General features: G+C 39.8%; 1 protein-coding gene across 1 annotated transcript in view; it reads left to right on the plus strand.

The window, feature by feature from the left end:
- LOC140997979 (copine-9-like) overlaps positions 1-24,972 on the plus strand; it is a 325,346-nt gene that overhangs the window by 95,488 nt on the left and 204,886 nt on the right. Inside the window, exon 4 of the mRNA XM_073468074.1 lies at positions 21,341-21,444. Within this exon, the coding sequence (XP_073324175.1) occupies positions 21,341-21,444 (104 nt within the window). The remainder of the gene's footprint in view (positions 1-21,340; positions 21,445-24,972) is intronic.

Raw genomic sequence — 24,972 nt, forward strand, 5'->3', positions numbered from 1 at the left:
ATTGCCCCGTTATTGTGCGCGCATGTCTTAACTGGTGAAAGTTCACAATGACAACAGATTATAAAATTTTTCGCCAGGTCTGATCTATATTCCAAGACAGGGGGAATATTAATTGTGTGTCTCTGTTGGCCCAGTTGATCTCAGTTGCTACGGCGATGGTTGTCGGAACTCCCTAGCAATGGCCTGTGACCACAGCTGCTGTCTGTGACAGAGCTGATCTGAGAGTGATTTCTGGCTCAGAAGTAGGACTTCAAACTACTGCTATATCTTCAAAACCAAACATGATATCGGCAAAATTTCTTCACCGTCAAGCCAGAAAGGCCTTAAAGAACACAGCCATAATTTTTTGTGGTCCTAGCTTCTAAAATGTGGTAATAGGAGCGAGTTCAAAACAGGTGCAGTTTGGAAAATCCTGGAAAATCCTCCTCCCGATTAACATTGGAGTAAATGGAACAGTTGAGAGCTACTCTTGTCGGTTAGGGGCAGATAAATCAAAAACCGTAAATCCTACTGATAAAGAAGACACATTGGGAGAAAGAAGACAAGTGTGGCTACAACTCTGTGAAAAAATCACATTTCTACTGTGTAATTTGTGGCTGGGATCGTCAGAGAAAGAGAATTTCTGAGAGTTTTTTTTGAGTCTCCCACACTCTGGCAGTTGGTTCTGCACGAACATTCCGCAATACACAATCATTGAAAAAACTAAAATTTTCAAAATTCTTTAAAATTCACTCAGCATCATTAAAGGGTCACAGTTCAAAAACGAAACATTGTGGGAAAAAAGTTCAAATACGACTTAAATAGACAAGACCCGTGCCTACATTTTAAAGTTTGAATGGTGTTTCTAGGTGAACGTAGGCCAGAGCTAGGAGATGTTTGAAAAACGTCGAAGAAATGCTCATCGTGCCATGGAACATTTTTGGTGTGTGAGTTACAGGGGCCAGTCTATACCACGCCTATGAATTTCATGTCCATAAGTGTTATGGTGTGGGCACAGTGCCAAATATAAAAAGAAACTGCCACCAGAGCGCCATCTAGTGTCAGATCGGTAACCCCTTTGTCAGCTATCCTCAGGAGGGCATTGGCAATGAGTGTACCAAGTTTTGTGTTAATTCGACCCACCGATGTGGAGATATAAAATACTTCAATTTAAAGAGCGCCACCTAGTGGTCATCCACCAAAATTTTGCACAGAGCCTTATGGGCTCATGGGGAAGTAGTATCCTGAGTTTCATGTCATTTGGACACACCAATGTGGAGATATGCAACACTTCCTGTTTGGAACGAAATCTGCAGGAAGTTGTTATGTAATAACTTGAGTATTACTTGAAATTCCAAAATTCTTTTAATAACTTTTTGTCAGAAGGGTCCACAGATGTTGTGTGCAAAGTTTCATGCAAATCGGTGAAATTTCCTGGGAGGAGTTCGAAAAAGTAGGTTTTCGACATTTTGCGAATTTGCGGAAAAAAAACCTGGGGCGGAAATGGGCGTGGCCTATATCAGAAGACTCAGCAGAATTCACTGAATGCGTGGATGTAAGGTTTTTGAATGTGCGACAAAGTATATGGGAGTTATTAGCCAAAACGCACTGTCCTTGATTATAGCGCCACCTAGTGGTGAAAATTCACAACGACAACAGATTATAAAATTTTTCGCCAGGTCTGATCTATATTCCAAGTTTGGTGAGTTTTGGGGTATGTTGCGGCCGCCAAATATGCGATCCTTTGTGAGGAAGAAGGAGAATAATAATAATAATAATAAGAATTCTTACGATTTCAATAGGTCCTCGCACGGAGTTCCGTGCTCGGGCCCTAATGATACAGGCTGTCCTATTATTATTTAAATGCAGTATACACTATAGTCTTCCAGTATGATGTTGTCACTGCTGGATCAAAAAGATCATGATGCAACAGTGAGTCAAGAGGTCTGCCCCCCTCTGCCCCTCCTCCAGGCTCTTAAATCCAATGGGAATGTGATGAGCCTGTCTCTGTCCTGTCCCTTGATGCATGCCAGGGCTGTTCCACTGTGAAGCCAGGGAAAAACCTGAACTAATAAATATTGAACAAAAGGCTCTGTTTTAAGTATCAGTGGTGATAAGAGTACTACTGCTGGGTGTTTTGGCAGCTGTCAAGACAGCAGTGTTGGCAGGAAGTTTCACACCATGACAGAAACCCGCTGCTCTGGCCTTACCTCAGAACTGCTACACTGAAGAGGTGTAGGAGGCTTTCTCTGTGTCTGCACTGTACAGTGTAGTATGTGGGTGTTTGATACTCTTTTCACCTGCCGTTTGTATATGGCTTACTGGGATTACAACAACAATTGACATTGAAGATACAGTATACTCCAAAAAAACTGACAGTGACTACCTCAGCTAAACATCAAGTTAAAAAGCACCTTAGCATGATCTTGAAAGATCAACACATACATATTGATGGTGTGTCAGATATCGCTGTGTTTGGATTGTTCTTAGAACATCGCAATTTATGTTGTTCCAGCACCACCATTAAAACTTAGTTCTTATGTCATCGCTTTGCGACTTGTATTTATGTTGTTCCTGGAACATCATATAAGTCATCAATCAATGTTGGTCCAGGACCATAATTTAAATTTAGAAAACAGAGCAGACAAACTCACATGGTGCTAGCTGTCGTGGCTGTGTACAGGATTCTTACTCAGTTTGGGGGTTTGTGTCCTGTTTGGATAATGTTTGCAATTATAGTGTTCACTTAATAATTTCCTGTTCTTCTCTCTATGTTGCTGTTTAGGTAGGTTTAGAAAACCAATATACCTGGTAATGTTTAGGGAACTAATATACTTGGTTAGGTTTCGGGAACTAAAATACTTGGTTAGGTTTAGGGAACTAATATACTTGGTTGTTGATGAAGGTTCTCAGTCATCCAGGTCATGGTAATTCTAAGTGCTATATCGTAGGCAACTGGATGTGTTTCAGTTGTACTTGGTTAGGTATAGGGAACTAATATACCTGGTTAGGTTTAGGGAACTAATATACCTGGTTAGGTTTAGGGAACAAAAATGCTTGGTTAGGTTTAGGGAACTAATATACATGGTTAGGTTTAGGGAACAAAAATGCTTGGTTAGGTTTAGGGAACTAATATACATGTGTGGCAGAGTGGTGCAGTAAGTTGCCATGACTTACTGCACCACCTGGGGGAATTTCACCCCCAGGAAATTATTAAATTAAGATTTTACTATTTTTATATATTGTATATTATTTTATATTAATAACATGCAGTTATGCAGGACACAGGTTCAATAAAAAGATTCCACTTGGGCAGAGGACAAGTTCAGTTAAAAATAATTTATTGGACAAAACAAACAAGAAAAAAAAAGGTAACTAGCTAAACAAAAGATGTCGGCCATCAGGGTTTAAACCGAAGACTAATAGCACAATAAGGGAAACCAAAAAGGGGTTGAAGACAGGGCTGGGGCTTACCAAGGCAGCAAGAATCAAAACGGGGAAGGGGGTCCACAACCAAACAAAATCACCCGTGACACAGCAAACCAGCAAACAAATCGGGAGTGCGAAGAAAACCCACCACCAGAGGATTGAACTGCTGCCTGGGCCCACAGCACCTGTCAAATAAAAAAAAGCAAATTAACACACGTCTGTAAGGGAAAAAACAATGCAAAAACCCTGGTGGTGACAATAATAAAATCTAACTAACCAAATCTACATGCGCACCAAATTAATATTCACAGGATACAGAAGTACAAAATAACCACATTGTTTTAATTCTCAAATTAAAACACAAATTAAGGCAAAAAATAACTAGATAACTAAGGTGTGATAATTAGAAAACAAACAAACACAAACAAACAACCAAAATCAATGCACACAAACAATAAGGAAAGGACCAGAGCGGCAGAGCAGCAAAGCGGCAGCGCAGCAGAGCTGCAGCGCAGCAAAGCAGCAGAACAGCAGTAAAGCAGCAGGAAAACAGCAGCAAAGCAGCAGCGCAGCAGCGCACCGAAGCAGCAGAACAGCAGCAAAGCAGCAGCAAAACAGCAGCAAAACAGCAGCCGTATTTAGGGGCGGTGGCCGGTGACAGGCCACGCACCTCTACAGCCTCTAAAAAAAAGGCACAAATGATTTATGTTAACAATTTGGATGGAGGATGAAGTCGCGGGTCTGCGGCTTAACTTTGCTGCAGACGAAGCAATTAAAACATCAGTCAGCTGAGAGCCAAGCGCCAGCCGATATAGTTAGGCAGACAACGCTGACTCACCTAGAGAACCGGACAGCAACCATGCAGGGCTCCGAGCGGGGCAACCAGTCCCTCAGCACCAACAGCCAGCTGCACACACACAAACACCGGTGTCACAAGTGCACACACAGTGCCGATTGCGCACCAGAATGGAGAAGATATACTGGCAGAGCGCATTACTTCTAGACGACAGTGAAGCACGTTGGCGGCCACACAATCATGCCAAAAACACACTGCTCCACCACGCCAGGCTGCAGCCACCACCACAGGGATCATCCAAGGAAGGAGAGAGAGGAAGAGGTGTGGTCGGGCACCTGCCTATGTAGGTGTGCATGGTGCTGACCAGCAAACAGCACAGCGAGACCCTGGCACAGTGCCATACAGTGGAATGGAGAGCCACTACATCTTCCGGCCACACATGGTTAGGTTTAGGGAACTAATATACTTGGTTAGGTTTAGGGAATTACAATACTTAATTAGGTTTAGGCACCAAATTTCTTTCATTCAAGTTAAAAATCTTTACTGATGTGCATTGTATAATTTGTTGAAAACAAAATGACGTAACACAGTCGATGGAAACCAAAGTCATCAACCCATTCAGGGCTGGATTCAAAATCACACCGAAAATGAAAGTAAAAAATTGAAATCACAGGCTGGTCCAACTTGCGTGAAGTTTATCACAGCAACTCGTAATGTGACTCAGTAGTGTGTATGGCCCCCGCGTGCCTGCATGCACTCCCAACAACGTCTGGGCAAGCTCCTGATGATGCAGATGATGTCCCGGGGGATCTCCTCCCAGACCGGGATCACGGCATCAGTGAGCTCCTGGACAGTCTGTGGCCGTACTTGGCAGCATCGGATGCACCGATACACAACATCCCACATTTCATCCCGTTACCTAACAGCAGTCAGGGTACCGTTAACTATGACATGGAGGTCTCTGCGACCCTTCAAGGATATGCCTCCCCAGACCATCACTGACCTACTGCCAAACCGGTCATGCTGGATGATGTAACAGGCAGCAACCACAATGTCTCTAGACTCTTTCATGCCTGTCACATGTGCCCAGTGTGGACCTGCTCTCATCTGTGAAGAGAACGGGGCGCCAATGGCAGACCTGCCTATTCTGGTGTTCTCTCGTGAATGCCAATCGAGTTACACAGGGCTGGGCTGTGAGCACTGCTCCCACTAGAGGACGTCGGGACAAAAATACTTGAGTTGCTGTGACATAACAAAAATGCGACTGGTCAGATTTAATGATAGCCCTGGAGAAACATTAATTATAATGTTCCAGGAGCAACACCAACACGCCAATATCAGATTGTGCATACATGGAACTCTGGTGAGTGAATCATCCCAAATGGCATAAACTAAGTCTTAATTCCTTGAAATAGCCACAATGTCTATTTGATTGTGTTTCTTTCTTCTTCTTTTTTTTTTTTTATTTTTATTTTTTTACCAATTTAGTGTCTTAAACAGGAGTTAACAACTAGGAGATTTTAATCAATTAAAAAGCAATTCAGCAGCTGCTGACAAGAGATAGGCCCTCTGACTGAGAGCCAACCAAAGAGATTAATACCTGATGGAGAAGATTCTCTTGTCTCAACTGTTTGACTGACAGAGCAGAGCATGAACAGTGGTGGGGGTTAGAGATATTTCTCAGATCAATAGCTCATCACTGTCACCTGCCAGAGAGTATGATGGGGTTGACTTGTGAGTGGAGGAATGAGTGTGTGATTGTACAGCAATCAACAGGAGATTCACTGATGTGAGAGGATGCTATTTATGTTCATCACAGTATGACAGGGTACGTTAGCAGATTACTGTCATATTGTCGAAGGTGCTAGCACTTTAGAATATAATATAATGCATTCTAAAGCTATAGTCTATGTGTCAGAGGTACCTATGCATGACTTATGCCAATATATTACATTTGAGCAGTGCAGGACAGGAATTTACTAAAGCTAATAAATGTCTTTGTCTCTCTGTCCATCTATATACATATCATGCTATACACTAGGTCTCTGAGGGTATTTTAGTGTTCTTTCCATACAGGTGAAATACAAAGTTCATTTATTTCAGTAATTCAACTTAAAAGGTGAAACTAATATATTATATAGACTCATTACATGCAAAGTGAGATATTTCAGCCTTTATTTGTTATAATTTTGATGATTATGGCTTACAGCTTATGAAAACCCCAAATTCAAAATCTCAGAAAATTAGAATATTGTGAAAAGGTTCAATATTGTAGGCTCAAAGTGTCACACTCTAATCAGCTAATTAATCCAACACCTGTAAAGGGTTCCTGAGCCTTTAAATGGTCTCAGTCTGGTTCAGTAGAATTCACAATCATGGGGAAGACTGCTGACCTGACAGTTGTGCAGAAAACCATCATTGACACCCTCCACAAGGAGGGAAAGCCTCAAAAGTTAATTGCAAAAGAAGTTGGATGTTCTCAAAGTGCTGTATCAAAGCACATTAATAGAAAGTTAAGTGGAAGGGAAACGTGTGGAAGAAAAAGGTGCACAAGCAGCAGGGATGACCGCAGCCTGGAGAGGATTGTCAGGAAAATGCCATTCAAAAGTGTGGGGGAGCTTCACAAGGAGTGGACTGAGGCTGGAGTTACTGCATTGAGAGCCACCACACACAGACGGATCCTGGACATGGGCTTCAAATGTTGTATTCCTCTTGTCAAGCTGCTCCTGAACAACAAACAACGTCAGAAGCGTCTTACCTGGGCTAAAGAAAAAAAGAACTGGTCTGTTGCTCAGTGGTCCAAAGTCCTCTTTTCTGATGAGAGCAAATTTTGCATCTCATTTGGAAATCAAGGTCCCAGAGTCTGGAGGAAGAATGGAGAGGCACACAATCCTAGATGCTTGAAATCCAGTGTGAAGTTTCCACAGTCTGTGTTGATTTGGGGAGCCATGTCATCTGCTGGTGTAGGTCCACTGTGCTCTAAGTCCAGAGTCAACGCAGCCGTCTATACAGTAAATTTTGCAGTGTTAAATCAACACTTAAAGAGTTAAATTTAACACTGTGTCCGAGTGTATTTGGTCCTTATCAGATTTGGTGTTAAATTAACTCTTTCCATAGTGTTAAAATTTCAGAATAAAATTAACTCAAAATTGAGTAAAAAATTAACACTGGCTAACACTGTACACACTGTGTAAATAAAACTTAACACTACAGGTTAAATAACTCTGGAGAGAGTAAATATGACTCTCAGCAGTGCTGATAAGTTACTCTACTGTGGTAACAAATCAACTCTGATTCTAATGCTTTTTAACACTGCATTGAGTTATTGAACTGGAGGCTCATATAACTCTGATAAGTGTTAATTTTACACACTACTGTGTTGATGATTTACTCTGTTGCTGTGAAAAACCAACTCAGATAGAGTCAAATCCTAACAGTCATTAACACTGCACAGATAAATATGTAGTGTTATTTTTACACTTTTGTAGTGTCGAATTGCCTCTATCCATAATAATTACATACCATGTACCATTGAATAAAAACAAGTTATCACAAAAATGCATTTAACTTTTCACTTTTTATTGTACAAAAGTACCTTTTTGAATATGCATTTAACATTAGCACATTTAAGGCGAAGATTTTTTCCATCAAAGTAACCATGAACTACTCATAAATGCCTAACAAGTATATTCGCGCAAGTTAACTCAGTCTGACAAACAAAACACTTCATGTCAAACAGATCCGTTCAAGTACTAATGAAGCAACCTAGCCCGAACTTCTGCGACACGCGGACTCTCCTTCACTTTGCCAACACCTATGTTGTACACAGTGGTCTGGATGAACGTGAACATGTTGTACAGCATGGGATTGTATGTGGTGGCAAAAACATAATGTGCCTTAAACAATTCGTCGAAAGCACCAAGTGAGGAGGCTGACCTGCAACTGATGGCATTTTTGTCAAGTACGATAAAGAACTGGTGGACTTCTTTCTTCCTTCGTCCTACAGCCAGGAGGTAGGGTTGTGTGCTTGTCGTGATGGAATCAAGATGTTCCTGGATGTTGGTTGCTGTCTGAGAAAACAAAACACAAATACATGGCGAGACTATTACAATTACATGGTTGTAATATTACACACACACAAAAAAATCAGCTTCCATGTGTATGTATAGTATTTAAATGTGTGTGTATGTGATCATGACCTGCAAAACCGAGGCTCTCTCAGTGAAACATCCTCGAATAAAACATTAAATAAAATTAGGAACAAATACAAACCTTCTTGAAGACCACAAGATGCTTCTCTGCTTGGGAAGCAGACACCTTTCCTGGTCTCTTACGACCCTGGGCAGAGGGGGGAATCAGGTGTAACAGCAGCAAAATCGATGAGAGGTCACTGTCCCAACCTGTAACAACACAAATTTGATGTTAAGCGGACCATCAGCAAAAGTCAGTGATTCTGCAATTTAAATAGCACTTTTTTCTTTTTAACAAAATACCAAAAATACAGCAGTTCTATATGATCATAAGCTCTCTATTTTTACTGACCTATTTTTCATTTAACATTTAAACGACTGCTAACACATCACACAAACACAGCACCAGACACTGTTTCTAAAATATTTCACATTTGCATCAGTAGATGGTAGATGCTCTGCTCATGCGCAGCACTACAATAAAGACGCAGTGCTATGAACAGCAGGCTAATGTGTCTGTGAACCAGCAGGCACAGTAAATGTGTTTTTCTCATTTTGTTATCGTCCCATGTCGCATGCAAATGCGTTAGCAATTATTTGATTGATAATTTTGAAATGTGTATAGCAGGGTTTTGTGGTTGTTTATCTCGGCAAGTTGTCACTATTTAGTTATGTTATTCTCTGCCTTAAAAGGCGCCAATACCTGTATGTGGCTGTAAGTTTATTATATGTTCCTGGTCATCATATGTTCATAGGACGTTGTTACGCTGGTAACTATTGCTACCTGGCATACTGACCCTGGCATGAGTGTACAGTAAAACCTTAACACTGACACAGGTTACAGTGAAGCACACATAACAAATGCAGCCAATGAAATGTGGAAAAAGTCATACTTACCAACATCGTCATCCACTTCAGTGCCATCCTCAGGAGTATCAGCTGCCAGGAGGAGATCTTCAAGCTCACTGGTGGATGGAAGCTTTCTGCATTGTTGGATGATCTTTTTCTTGAACGTGGTCGTCCATTTCTCCAGAAACTTGCCAGAGACATCCTCCCCAAACATCAGAACAAAATCCTGTTCTACCTAGGGTGAGGATAATGGAAAACTTCAAGATTTCACGGCCAGATGAATTGTGTTAATTGTTTAAATGTCACTAAAATACACACATACTTTTTACATAATTATGAAATTGTCAAAACAGTCAAAATAATGAAAAATAATTACCAAGCCTTTGACGTCTTTGAAACATGGAAAGACAGACAGCACGTTGCTTGACTACTGTGGGTCGAGGACCATGTTGCGGCGGAAGTCAAATGTCAGCTTCATCTTCTTCTTGATTGTGTCCTCATCAGCTGAATGTTTCATCAGTGCGACGTCTTCCTTATACTCATCTTCACTCAGGACAGTTTCTGGAACAAACTGGGGCTCTTGTCTGGCAGCTGGTCCTCCAGGCCCATCTTCACGAGATGCCCCTTCAGATGATGCTACACAATATGGAAAAATACCATATTTTGACAACCATACAAACATACAGGCAAAAAAAAAACAAAAAACAAAACAATATTTCAGATCTTCTTCTAGTATTATTATAGCGTTACCTCCATATGATGATCGTCTGTCTCTCTGAACAGTTTTAATCCTCCAGGCCAAGCACCCAGTGCCACTCTCGCCATCATAATAATGCTCCTTGAAGGGTGATAGGATAACAAAAACAGACACTCCATTAATGAGATTTTTTTTAAAGTTAAGGTGCTTCCAAGTGATTTTGGACACAACAAAAAAGAGTGACATTTTGAATATGAATCCACCACTCCTCCCTCTCTGCTCCCTCATCCTTCCTGTAGCCCCACCCTCTAACAAATTTTTGAAAAAGACTGTGGGATGAAGAAAACACCATCTCAGCAATAGTTCCACAACTGCAACTTGAAAAGACTCATGTATGCAGAGCAATTATATCACTTTTTTAATCAAAAAGTACCTTTTAATCAAAATGTTTCAATGTAGCATTTAACATTATCACAGCCATTATAGTGTGTGACTTACATAACCGGTCCTGGAGAATGGATCATTGAAGTAGGGGAATAAGCTCACAATTCCTCTGGCATACATCTCTTTCACCTGTCTGGGTGGTGATGTACTGCAAGATTTAAAAAAGAAAAGATTTCTTATATGCACTGGATTTAACAAAGATTTGAATTTAATCTAAAAGCTACATTGAGTTATATAAAAACTATTTACAAATTACCCATTCTTCTCCGTCATGTCAGCTGCCAGTATGTTCACCATTTTCCTTCTGGTTTCATCTGTCAGGGACTTGCTTCGATTATATTCATTTATTATGCGTTCCCCACTAGGTTTCTTGGTAAGAATGGATTCCACCAACTTCAAACAAAGAGCAAAACAATTCAGCTTGTTGAGAATACATCCCAATAATAAGTAGGGATTTTAAAAAAAATCTTAAAAACAACTGGTTATTAAAATAACACTATATATTCTTTATTATGGCCTTGGTGGCCTAAAAATAATTCCTGTTCTGCTCTGGTGTATGTGTGTAAATTCTTACGTGCTTGGCTTCTGTGTCCAGCCTCTGCCATTTACTGGAAGGACTCTCTGAAAGGATGTCTGTATCTTGAGAATCAGACGAATCAAGGGATGGTGGTTCAGACTGCTCAGGAGATGGTACCATGGAGACAGATTCTGACCATGATGGAAGCAGATGGAAAGAAAAATATTAACCACAGGGAACTAGCATGTCCATTAAATACTGTAATATAAATTACAAATGTAACTGAGACAAACCAGTGTCATATTTGATGGTTAACACTCCAGCTGAGGGATCCTTAACTACATCCTCAAATACATCGTCATCCAACTCAGTCCCCGAACTGTCAACAACCTTCACACCTTCTGTCACAGCTGCAGCACCAAACTTTGCAAATGCTACAGGAAAAGACAAATGCTTGTGTAAACCATACTTATGAGTTCATATTGGCCTAATACTCACAAATATCCAATGAATCTGGAACATTACTTTTGAACAAACATCAGTAAATTAATGTGTGAAATAAAACTACTCATTATTACTACTTTTTAAGCAAAGCATGCATTCAAAGTTACTTAATGTTTTCAGAGATGGTAACATTTGTACTCAAAAGTTACTATTACAGTTACTCTTAGCACCTTAAAGCTTCCAGTGCAGAGCTTGATTCCAATGTCAATTTCTTACCTGCAATCAAAAACCCTTTCAGATCCGGCTCTGTTATTCTAACAAATTTTTGGACATCACCAAGTCTGGCCTTAATCAACATGGTTCCTGCAGCACATAATTCCTCATTGTCACAACCGTATATTCTTATAACAAAAACACAAATATAACAGCAAGTGCATGGTTTTCAACAGAGCAGCCCTGCAGTAAGACCAACTTTTATGATTAATGTTCAATTTGAAAATGAATGAGTTGTTTGTTTCAGGCCACCAAACAGCAGACAAAAGCTATTTGCAGAAATGACAAGCAGGGATCAATTCTACTTATGTTTAATCACGTCAGCTTATGAACTTATCAAATCACATCATAAAAGCTTGGCCTGGGACTCACGTTACCTGCGTCCACTGTAACCACTCAAACAGACAACGTTTATTATTCCAGCAACATGCCTCAGCGCGTCTCAGAAATGTGACCAAGTGTCTCTTTTTACCATGTGACTTCAGGTTAACGTGAACGCAAATGAGAAAACAAACAAACGTTGGAGACAACAGCTGCTATGACTGACAGTATATTACGCACTGCGACAGTTAGCAGCATTTCACATGGATTACTTCCCTTTCTACTTCAAAATAAAAACACACGAGTCTGTACTGTTAACATTACCGTAGGCTGGACGAAAAATCACTCCAAAAACAAATATGGTCCCACATTACACTTTGCTGAAACAACATTAGGAGCCGTCTAAACTGATGTACATCACAGAGCAGACCAAGCCGTAAGGGGAAGCACGCGGTCAATTTCTCAAACTTGCAAACTGCTGTCCAAAACCGAATATGACTAAAGTTATGTTAATGCCTTGGCCGCAAAGTAATTTCAATCACCGGGAGACTCATATCAAGGTTAGACTAGTTACTAACGCGAAAGTTAGCTACGTTAGCTAGTTTAGCCAACTCCCCACACCAACACAGGCAAATGCTGATATAATTATAAAGTAATGAACTTTGCTGGTAGATTTGTTTGGTCACCAAAAAAAAGGCACACATTGCCGCTCCACTCCATGGTTAACTGTTGATTTGAACAGCCATTCAGCCAATGTGGGGGTTATTTTTTTCTCAACCCACGGCAATTTTCACCAAAATTTAGGTCATGTTTAATAAAACAAAACTATCTCTCCACACCATATTGCTAAGTTAATTGACTTTTGCGGACATGGTCAAGTTGGACACGCGCGCATTTTAAGCTAGGTATTCACTCGGTCACGTTAGCCGTCTTGAATTTGTTGTTAAGATACAAAACCCGCTCAAATACGGGGGCCAACAACACAAGGTTCTTCTAAAACACAATTTCTGTTAAAATGCCAACATAAAAAGTGGGTTAATATGTGAAAATAAGAAACTTACCACAGTCGTTCGACAGGTAGAAAAATGGCGTCCTGAAAAATCTTCAACGGTTTGAACGAGGAGGAGGTGGGCGGGGCTTTGCAGAGTCAAATTAACACGTCTTTTAACTCTGGAAATTTTCACCAACACTGGGGGGCATTCTACTCAATCTGTGAAAGAGTCATTGAACTTTGACACTGCGTATTTAACACTGTGAAATTTACTGTGTACCAGGACATTTTAGAGCACTTCATGCTTCCTTCAGCAGACAAGCTTTATGGAGATGCTGACTTCATTTTCCAGCAGGACTTGGCACCTGCCCACACTGTCAAAAGTACCAAAACCTGGTTCAATGACCATGGGATTACTGTGCTTGATTGGCCAGCAAACTCGCCTGACCTGAACCCCATAGAGAATCTATGGGGCATTGTCAAGAGAAAGATGAGAGACATGAGACCGAACAATGCAGTAGAGCTGAAGGCCGCTATTGAAGCATCCTGGTCTTCCATAACACCTCGGCAGTGCCACAGGCTGATAGCATCCATGCCACGCCGCATTGAGGCAGTAATTCATGCAAAAGGGGCCCAAACCAAGTACTGAGTACATATGCATGATTACACTTTTCAGAGGGCCGACATTTCTGTAATTAAAATCCTTTTTTTATTGATTTCATGTAATATTCTAATTTTCTGAGATTTTGAATTTGGGGTTTTCATAAGCTATAAGCCATAATCATCAAAATTATAACAAAGGCTTGAAATATCTCACTTTGCATGTAATGAGTCTATATAATATATTAGTTTCACCTTTTAAGTTGAATTACTGAAATGAATGAACTTTTGCACGATATTCTAATTTTTCTTGTTTCACTTGTATGTTGACTGATTGATGTTGTACAGCAGTCAAACTAGCTGTTTTCCCATCACTTGGTGGCCACCTGATGATGACCAGTGATGAAACCAACTTAAAGTCAATTGCAAATGAATATTTTAGTTTTGTTAGTTAATGCATTTAGAAAGTTAAAAACCAGTCTGAATTTTGCACAGACATTAATATTGAAAGGACAGCTACAGTCAGCTAGCACCTTCCTTCCTAACTTTGTGAAATTTTTTTTTTTTAAATTTTTTTTTTAAACACTTTATTTGTAGTTTTTTTCAATTATCATACAAAACAATCATATTCTGTTTTACAAATAACCACAGAAAAACAATCCCGACAACAGACATAGACTGAACAAAACCAAAATCAACGTGACAAAATTCGTCACAGGAAAAAACAGGAGAGAAGAGCAAAAACAAAACAAAAAACACAAAAAAAACAAAAAACAAAAGAGAAAACACAAGACTAAACAACCACAACAAGTGCACCTAACACTTAATGTTACAGGATTGTTCAAGGGCAGGTGTAGTCACTCAGAGTTCCAGTTCCAGACCAGGTAAATTGTTCACATAGGTTATTAGAGGGTCCCAGGTTTTGTGGAATCTGCTGATGGAACCGTTGAGGGTACTTCTGATCTTTTCCATCTTAAGATTCTGCATAACGTCCCTAATCCAGTGGTGATGTGATGGAGGAATAGCAGCCTTCCACTTGAATAAAATTAAGCGTCTAGCTAGTAAGGAGGAAAAGGCAATGACCCTCTGTAAGTGAACAGGGGGAACAGATCCCGTTGGATCAGAAAACCAACCAAAAACAGCAACCAGAGGAGACGGTGAGACGTTATAAGCATAAGCATTAGAGATGACTTCAAAAAAGGATGACCAAAAAGGAAAAAGTTTCGGACAAGACCAGAACATATGATAGGAAGTAGCCGGGGTCTGTTTACATCTGTCACATAATGGGTCTACATTTGGAAATATTCTTGCTAACTTAGCTTTTGAGAAGTGTAATCTATGCAACACTTTAAACTGTATTAAAGCATGTCTAGAACATATGGAAGAAGAGTGGATCCTAGTAAGAGCCTTATCCCATTCGTCATCAGACAGCTGGACCCCAAAGTCATTTTCCCACTGGTCTCGAATATGTGAAATAGAGTGGTTGCAGCTATCCATAATATGGGAATAAATAAATGATATTCTACTTTTATTCAGCCTATTAACCTTTAATAGGGAATCCAGACAGGATGGAGGGGGAAGAGTAGGAAAATTAGCAAACTTTTTACGAGTAAAATCTCTAATCTGCAAGTATCGCAAAAAATGATTATTGGTTAGGCCGAATTTTCTGGATAGCTGTTCAAAGCTAGCAAAAGTATTATTGACATACAGGTCCTCAATACTACGAATACCCCTATCATACCAAGTTTTGAAACCACTGTCCAATAAAGATGGTTGAAATAAGTGATTACGTATTATTGGTGAGTGAATAGAAATACTCTGAATGCCCAAACATCTTTTGAACTGGTTCACGATACGTAAGGATTGAGTTACAATTATATTGTCTTTTATATTATTAACTAGTGGTGGTAGGGGAGCACAAAGTAAGGCAGGGAGTGAATGTGGGCTGCTTGTAACCTTTTCAATCTGGAGCCATGCAGGGATCCTATCATTCCAATCTTTTAACCATAGAGAGGTGGCATTAAAATTCGCAGCCCAATAGTACGTACACAAATTTGGAAGCGAAAGCCCACCTACACCTTTTGGTCTTTCCATAAATTCTTTTCTTATGCGAGCTGGTTTATTATTCCATATAAAGGAAGAAATCATTTGATTAAATGTCTTAAAAAAAGATTGTGGTATGAAAACAGGCAACGCTTGAAACAAATATAGAAACTTTGGCACAATATTCATCTTTACAGAGTTTGTTCTCCCGATGAGAGAGAGAGGCAAAACAGACCATCTTTTAATATCTTGTTTACACTGTTCCAATAGAGGAGTGAGGTTCCTTTTAAATAGACTGTAATACGATTTGGTGACTTTGACACCTAGATATGTAAAGGACTCGGCAGATAACTTAAATGGCAGATTGGGATATTCTCTAGCATTACTACTGATGGGGAAGTATTCACTTTTATTAAAATTTAGTTTATATCCAGATATATTTCCAAATTCCTGCAAGACTCTAAGAATTTCAGGGATAGATGTGATAGGGTTGGTGACATATAGTAATAAATCGTCTGCATAAAGCGAGACAGTGTGAGTTAGGCCACCACGTGAAATACCTTGTATCCTATTATTGCCTAACTTTGTGAAATTTGAACGAATTTGAGCATATATGTTATCTTTGATGTTAATCTTTCACACTTCTCCCCCTCAAATGAATATTTGTATCAGTTTGCAGAAAAAATAGTTTTGAATAATAACAGCTCACATTTCTATAATAATCCAGTTTACACAGATTTGCAAATTAATCTATTTCCTGCGTATGCTGAGAAAAGCATCATGCTCCACAATTGAGTTTAGTATTTTCTAAGGACACTTAGGTGTCACTTAACTCTAGAAATAGAACCAGTCCCAATGTCTATTTACAATAACTTCCAGGTAGCGATAGGTTCCATACAATTTAATTGTCTTTTTTTCATGATGTTATTTCAAAGTGTATGAGTGTCAGTCATATAAAAATGCACATTTGGTGCTTTTATGTCTCAATAATAACAACACTTTTACTAGTGTTAGATTGGAGATCTAATCTACATATTGGGCCGCAGGCTAAGGAATATGACAGCTTGAGTTTAACCAAAACTAGCAGTTAGTTAGTCTGAGATGTTGCTGTTGGGTGGATATCAAAGACACTAGCAAAGCAACACAGTACATAAAATTAGCACAGCAGAAACATCAGATAGGGTGGACGAACATGTTTAACTATACATCTCTATCACAAGTTACAGTTATGTCTGGAATTTACAAGAGAAAAAGTTTGCCAGTTTCACATATCTCAGCAATGCAAATTAACCACCAGCTGTCTATTCAGAGGTTACTGTTCTTGTAAGTACGACGACATGATGATTCAGTCAGTAGGGACACCTATGGAACTACTCAAGTAATTCCAGTGAAACTACTACTCTGTTTACTGTTCTAAATTAATGCGCTATAACCTGTATCTAAAAGGAGCGGCATTGGCATCAGCTGACTGCAAACTCCTTGACCTTTGAAATAAATTAAAAAGATCTGAAATGTAGTCCTTCAGTGCATTATCCTCCCAACATCACAGGATGGCACTGTTACTCACAAGCTGCAGGAAGTAGCCTACACTGTCCCTCTGAGCACAAGTAATCAACTCAAATCCCATCCACAACAAGCTATTGTTTGTTGGTGAACATCGTGGCATCATGGCTGGTTAGCTAGCTAGACTTTCTGTGAAATTATATTCACTGTTTATTTTGTATACCGTATTTTTACTGTACTGTATTTACTGCCAACTGTACATAATGTTATTGACTTTGAATCTTGCTAATATAAAGCTAGCTTTTAGGCTAATAGCTGAGCCAAAGGGTTCAATGAGCTAAGCGGACTAGTTTATCTCCTGTTGCTAAGTCATATCTAAGGTCCGTTCCATTTACTAGTGTAGTGAACAATGTTTCCATTACATGATAACCGATGGGATTGTAATGATTGGGTCAGCTATTTGTCAACCCTTAGGGTTTGAGTTATGACTTGTGAAAACTTCAAGTTTTGATTGCAATATGAAAATATAAATTTGTGGTCTATTTTTTTCTTTGGCAAGTGACCATGGTATAAGCAGGATAATGGCTTTTGAGGTGTTTATAATCAGGATTTAACGGTCTTCAATCCATGTATCATTCGTTCATTCATTTTTCAAAATAAAACCAAAAATAAAAAAACTAAAAAACGACTCCTATTCTCAGTATTTGTTTCCAAAACCCAAATGAAAAAAACGGATAACAACTTGTTTTTTCGATTTCCGATTTTGTGCTCACATGAAAAATGGAAAAATTGGATATTGGTCATTATCCGTTTTTGACCAGACCATTGCTATCAGGTTGCTATGGGCTCCTCTTCGCCCAGAGACCGGCCCTACTCTGCCCCTGATTGGCTAATATCTGCTGTCGGTCGTTGGTTTGATTGGTTAGCATGACTGTTGGGGGGGGGTTTGATTATAAGAGTCTTGGATATGTCATTGATGAGTAACAAAATTGATTTCCAGGGTTTTGTAGTTTTTTTGTAGTGTCAGATTAAAGAAATGGCTCCCATAGACTTCCATTATAAAAAAATTAATTGAAGTCTATGGGGCAATGGAATAAAATGGCAATGCGTGCACATGACACAGACACGCACACACACGCACGCACGCACACACACACACACACACACACACACACACACGTACACACACACCTGTGCCTTTGAAGTAAGGCCTTGTTTACATAGAGGTCCAGCTAAGTAGCGTGTTTAATAAATAAACATGTCAGGTAAAGCAATATTCTAGTGGTTATAGGGAATGTACAGGTGCAACAACGGACAAAATCACTAATGTGAACTGGAAACAATCGTCAACCTGTTGTTTATACGTCTGAGCATTAAAATATAACTCATCTTCTTTTGTAGCATCCATGTTTTTCCCACATTACGACTTTATAGACACATGAACACAACGAACAACTTGGGAACTCAGATCTTCTGTCACCACATGAATGCAGCATTAAACTGCGCTTGTCTAACCTTTTGGCAATCATGTTTTTTCGCACTTCCAGTGTTAACAAAATAAAACTATTTCCATAAAATAATGAATATGAAAATCATATATGTTTGTCAATGTTAAAAATGTGAACACTTACCTCATCTATTGATGATAGGATTGCCGTTTCCAGTTCTGCATCTGACACAAGTCTTTTTCGCCTGAGTTGGTGTTGAGCACAGCATCTTCTCACTGACATTTCCAAGCATCTCTGAACACCTAACTGCTGCAGCGCGGTGGAAATCTCGGCATGCGTTTTGCCATCCTCAAAAAGCTGTCCGATAATGTCACAATGATCCTCCAGTCCGGCCATGATACTAGCTACATTGGTTTATTTTGCTGTCTGCTCTGTGTCTTCCCCAGCCTCTGATTGGCTCCAATCCTGACAGTCAAGCTAACCAATCGAACCCACAACTGACAGCAGGTATTAGCCAATCAGGGGCAGAGTAGGGCCGGTCTCTGGGCGGAGAGGAGTCCATAGCAACCTGATAGCAACAGTCTGGTCAAAAACGGATAACGACTATAATCCAATTTTTCCATTTTTCATGCGAGCACAAAATCAGAAATCGAAAACACGAGTCGTTATCCGTTTTTTTCAGCACTGTTGGAGGCAGCCTCAAATGACACTGACACAGGGTTCCAATTTCTGCCCATTATATCTTTATTGAATAATTGTGTTGAGTAATATTTAGCTCTGCCTTTATCAATTTTACCTCCATCCTTCTATAAATTAGGGATAGACTGATTATCGGCCGGGCCGATTATCGGCGCCGATATTCGGCTTTTTGAAGCATATCGGCATCGGCCTTTTTTTTTATCCGACGGCCGATAAGAGATCAATTTAAAACTGGGTTATTTTGGCTCTGATGCAGCCGCGCCTCTCTGTCTGCTGTCACTACTCTGTCTCCAGCATTGTCCCACCCACAGCACCATCTGATTGGTTACACGCTCTGGTTACACGCAGAGCCACGGCACAGGTAACAGCCAATCAGCAGTGAAAGCTGTGCATGCACAGTGCTCACGTGAGTTGTAGAGTTTCGCTACAGTCTGCTGAACGTGTAGAGCCAAGCGGACCGGTGGGCTAATGTTACGCTAATGCTAATCAGCCTTCACCTCAACGTGCTTCCCTGCAATAAAACTGGACTGAATTGAGTTCATTAGGTTTTTACTCTCTCACTCACACACACACAGACTTCTACTATCACGGACTATTTCCATATCGATATTATCAGCAACCTTGTTTCGAGTGATTAACACGCACGTCTGGAGGGACTGCGAGCGAGCAGAGCTGCCGCTTATGTTTATATAACGTTAATGGGCTCACAGTAATGTTACTAGTCGTTGTTGAGTGTAGAGGACTGGGATGTTTATTACAATTTCGGGAGAGTCTGCTGCCTTAACTTACCTTCGAAACCAAGCCCCCAGGAACAGCGCCGGTTCCGTTCGGCAAAACTTTTTCTCCTCTCCGCTCGCAGTCACTCCAGATATCGATATGGAAATAGTCCGTGATAGTAACGTAGCCCGCCGGTAGCCCCACCGGTCCGCTTTCTCCTTCTGGCTCTAGACACTCAGCAGACTGTAGCGAAACTCTACAACTCACAACTACTGACGTTACTGTGAGGCCCAATACGTTAGCGGCAGCTATCTGTTCCTATGATAAACACTGATTATAGAAGTGAAGATGCTGTAGGCTATTTAGTGTTTTTAACGGTTTAATCACTTGAAACAAGGTTGCTGATAATATTGATAGGGAAATAGTCAGTGATCAAAGTAAGAAGTGTTTGTGTGTGTGTGTGTGTGTGAGTAAAATTCAGTTAGTTTTATTGCAGGGAAGCACGTTGAGGGGATGGCTAGAGAATAGTGTGTGTGTGTGTGTGTGTGTGTGTGTGTAAGCCACATGAGAAGCTGCAGAAACTGACAGCAAAGCACTGTCTGTCTGAGAGAAAACTGTAGGGCAATAATGGCTGTTTAACTACCAAGTTATTTTACTTTACCTTTTTTTGTGTTGATTGAGAGATCCCAAGCAGCAGAAAATGACATATTGTTAGATGAAGTGTGTCCTGAAGCTGTCTTTGACAGTTTCTTGTAGAGAGTAGCAGGATATTGCTGTTCAAGACTTAAGACATAATGTAACTGCATCAAGGCCAATATTTTCCCTTTTACTGCAAATGAATATCGGCTCCAAATATCGGTTATCGGCCTCCTTGACTACTAATAATCGGTATCGGTATCGGCCCTGAAAAAACCATATCGGTCTATCTCTACTATAAATACGAGGATTAATCGTCTCAGCAAAGCCATCATTTGTTATCTTTGGATAATTAGATAATTACAATGATTATGTACATCACTGGGTTTGAAATCGAATAACCCTGGCAGCTCTCCCTGCATTCAATCACTGACGTGGTCATCCAAAAGCCAGAAAATCAAAGTCATTTATGTTCCCCAACAAGTGGAAAGCCTGAACATAAAGTAAGTGGTCATTTTTACTCCAAGTTAGATAATTGGATCAGACATTTAAATGAGTAATCTAGTTTGAGCTCTGTTGTAATCAGGTTAATCAGGTCAAGTTCTCGCAAATGTTTGCTGGTGGATATGTGTAAACCCACAACCCAACAGTAGGAGTTACCTTCCTACAGGGTTTCTTGCTTTTCCATCTCACCAAGTGTACAGATTGATCAGCATGGTGTTGACTTTCTCTTCCTCTCTGTCTCTCTTGCCTCTTTCCTCCAGTTTGGTCGTACAGAAGTGATCGATAACACGTTGAACCCCGACTTTGTGAGGAAGTTTGTCCTTGATTTCTTCTTTGAAGAGAAGCAGAACCTCCGCTTTGATGTGTAAGTGGGAACATCTCAGCTTTTTCCCTCTACAGCACCGCTGTCTCTTTCCTTTGTTAGACCGGGGAATGACTTTCGGTCAAGCCTGCTGACTCATACTTACTAGGTGTAGAAGTCCCAGTTAAAGATTGTTACCATAAAATCAATTTGAATAGATGAAATAAAAATTGAAAAAATCAAATTGTTGGAAATCAGCAGTATCAAATTGTACCCTTCTAGTTGTAAAATCACTCAATTCTATTTTTCACATTGTTAGTGTAAGATGACTATTTTGCAGACTTTCTAGCATGGGCATTTGTAACATATAGCATTCCCATACAGTTGGTCTCTGTCTTTAATGTTATGTGTGCAGTAAATGTAGAGAATGTAGACAATTTTGTTATTAACCTTTTAGATTGTTCCATTTCCTGTTTTGTCTCTTAGCTTCTGATCCCTATTGCTGGCTATAATAGTATGTACATTATATTCATATACTGTACATTACTCAAAGCTGGGAACACACAGTTGTAAGGAGTGCATATAACACCAGCACAGATATTGGATTATAAACACCATCTTTGGTGCAAAGTTATGCTCATCGTTAGATCACTTACTGCGTGCTGCCATGGGAGTGTCACATCTCTTTGGTGAAGAGTACAGTATGACATAGCGTATTGATGATATAACTTTGAGTAATCAGCTTTGTAGCATTATTGGTAGTAATTCTATATAGATAGAGATTTTAGTGTGGTTATCTGGCACTTGCTGAGTGAAAACAATATTGAATTGTTAAATGGCTTGGAGGCAGAAGTACATGCGAAAAAATGGCAGTGGTTTTATTAACAAAGATCAATAAAACAGAGGAAAAAACACAAAAGTCCCAGAAAATTTTAAAAAGGGCTAATGAGCTAAACAAACAAACAAACATTGAAATACCACAGCCTTACAACAAGCTGCCACTGACAACAACTCTCCCACAGTCTATGCATATGATTTTATGCCCCTCCTGACCCCACCCACTGCATGGGTGTGAGTTAAACCAGAGAGGGAAATTCTCACTAAACCTGATACCAAAATAAAAACATAGCTAACATTTGGAATATAGGAAACATTTACTGTAAATATGTCAAGGTGTGCAACATAAGCTCTTTAATAACTATTCCCCCAGGCTGGACTTATGTTCCCCTGTCCTGAACTAGCCTGTCTGGTCACACAGAGCGAGGAAGAGACTACTGGGCCGCCCCTTCTACTTCAGTCCAGACTGCCAGTGAGCACAAAGACACTTGTAAAAAAGGGGAAAATGACAGTTATGGCGCGGTCACATGTGAAATAAACAGTGGGAAAGATTTGCCTCCTGTTCACTTCAGTTCTGTACGAGCAAAGGGGCAAATACAACTTTTGCATACGGTGACAAATCAAATGTACAAAATGGCACTGGTGAACTGTGACGGGCGAAGTCGCAGCAATAACCAATAGCATGGGCGCATGTGTGCCTCGCATCCTGCTCTCACACATTCAGCACAGGCAGGCGATGGTCACTTTCCTGCGTTTGCATATGTGTGATCGTGCCTGTACCATAACATCAGGTTAATACACAATACACAAGCAAGCACATAAACCTGGTTAAGAAATTCTGTTCCATTTCACAAATGATTGATTACATTTGAAATATAGCCAGTAATTGATGGTTCCATATTGTATCTAAGTAGGTAAGGTGGTCTGACTAAGCCTCATGACATTTATTGCTGTAGGAAATGTACAGAACCTTGACATGTGAAAAGGTATCGAGGGAACCTTTTCACAAGCATGTACCACAATACCATTCTTATGTGACTGGACTGTGTGTGATAGTGTACCTAACCAAAAGAGTCTCCACTGTGACTCTGTGTTTTGAATTAAGAAATATTGTATAAACACACAATCTGAACGGTCATAATTTGACAACTTCTGTGTAATGTCATACTGTTATACACACATACTAAAACACAAGTACCAACACATTCTGACTTGTCACCATGACATTTTAATTTATAACAATAACATGACCAGCTGATCCAGAGCTGAGACCAGGGAATCTAATTAGCACTGCAGTGTAATTAGCAGTGTAAAAGCAGTCTCTCATTGTCCTTCAGCTCTGTCAGCTCGTTATGCTATAGATGATAAACTGGTCAGATATTTTCTAAAATGCTTGTACAAGGTGATCACAAGTGGCAGATGTCAATCTATTCAACACGGCACATTCCCACTTCCTGTGTAGAGAGGAAGTTCAAATACAAAGTAAAAGTCAGAGCACGTCCTCCTTGCTCCTTGCTTCATAAGGTCAATACAGGACACAGTTCAGATTTCATGGCACATGTTGGTCCATGTATGAGTACACTGAAAACATCCTTTTACTTTTGGAACAGCCTAAAAGGTGATAGTTATTTCTAATACTTAAGTAGAATGACGACGAGGTACGTGTATGAATGTAATCATTCAAAACAGATGTTTTGGTTGATTGCTGTATTACATTCTTAACACGATGAAGTCAGTCTTATACTTACTCATGTGGTCAGTTATAATTGACTCATGTATGTAAACGTCTTAGGTGTGCTCTGGTACAAATAGCACTACACCCCTGCTCATAATCAAATATTACACAAAGCACCTTTGAAAAACACGGAATGTATTTTCCTGTTACAAACACTCTGAAATAACTTATTTCATAAGACTTTGATCTATTAGGTCCAATAAAATCTACTGTCCAAAGCAAAAAACAACAATAAGAATCACAATTTGATCTAAAAACCCTGATCTCAATGCTATTTAAGAGAGAGTAAACCAGCCGCTTGTATTAATAAGTAGGCTGGTTTTGTTACTTTGTTACTTACTTTTGTTACAGACTTTGACACAGCACTGGAGCGCTCTCCATCGAGTGAATGTCCGTCAGTTCACTGACCTCAGTTTAACTCTCCCTCTTCACCTTCTATGCCTCCTCTATCAGTGTGGTTCTTCTTCTTTTGAGTTATTCCAGTTGTTCCACTGTTACCTGAGGATAGTGACTGAGGAAAACAAAGCCTCTTCCTGTTTTGGTTGCACAATGGCAGACATGCTTCCTTTGTGCCGTAATCTGTATTTTTTCCAGAAAAAAAATCCAGTCTGGGGGCGGAGCAAATAACATGGTGAAAACGGGAATAGGGAACCAGTCTATATGCAGATGATCACCTTTTTCTAGTATTTACTTAAGAATGATGAGTTAAGGCAAAAAAGTTGACTATATATTAAAGTAAACTTTATATGTTTAAGTAAAAGTACAAATACCAGATTGTAAAAACTCTGTTACAAGTAAAAGTCCTGCATTGAAAATGTTACTTACTAAGTAAAAGTACTGTAGGAAAGTATATCAGGAAAATATACTTAAAACTAAACAAACTCAATAGAATAGGATAGGATTGCAATATGATTTATTATGGATCAATCTGCTGATTACTTTCTCCATTAATCCATTGATTGGTTTGTAAAAAGTCTAAAAATGGTGAGAAATGTCATCACAATCATCCCAAAGTGATG

Source organism: Pagrus major, chromosome 6 (assembly GCF_040436345.1).
Source record: "Pagrus major chromosome 6, Pma_NU_1.0".
Taxonomy (NCBI): domain Eukaryota; kingdom Metazoa; phylum Chordata; class Actinopteri; order Spariformes; family Sparidae; genus Pagrus; species Pagrus major.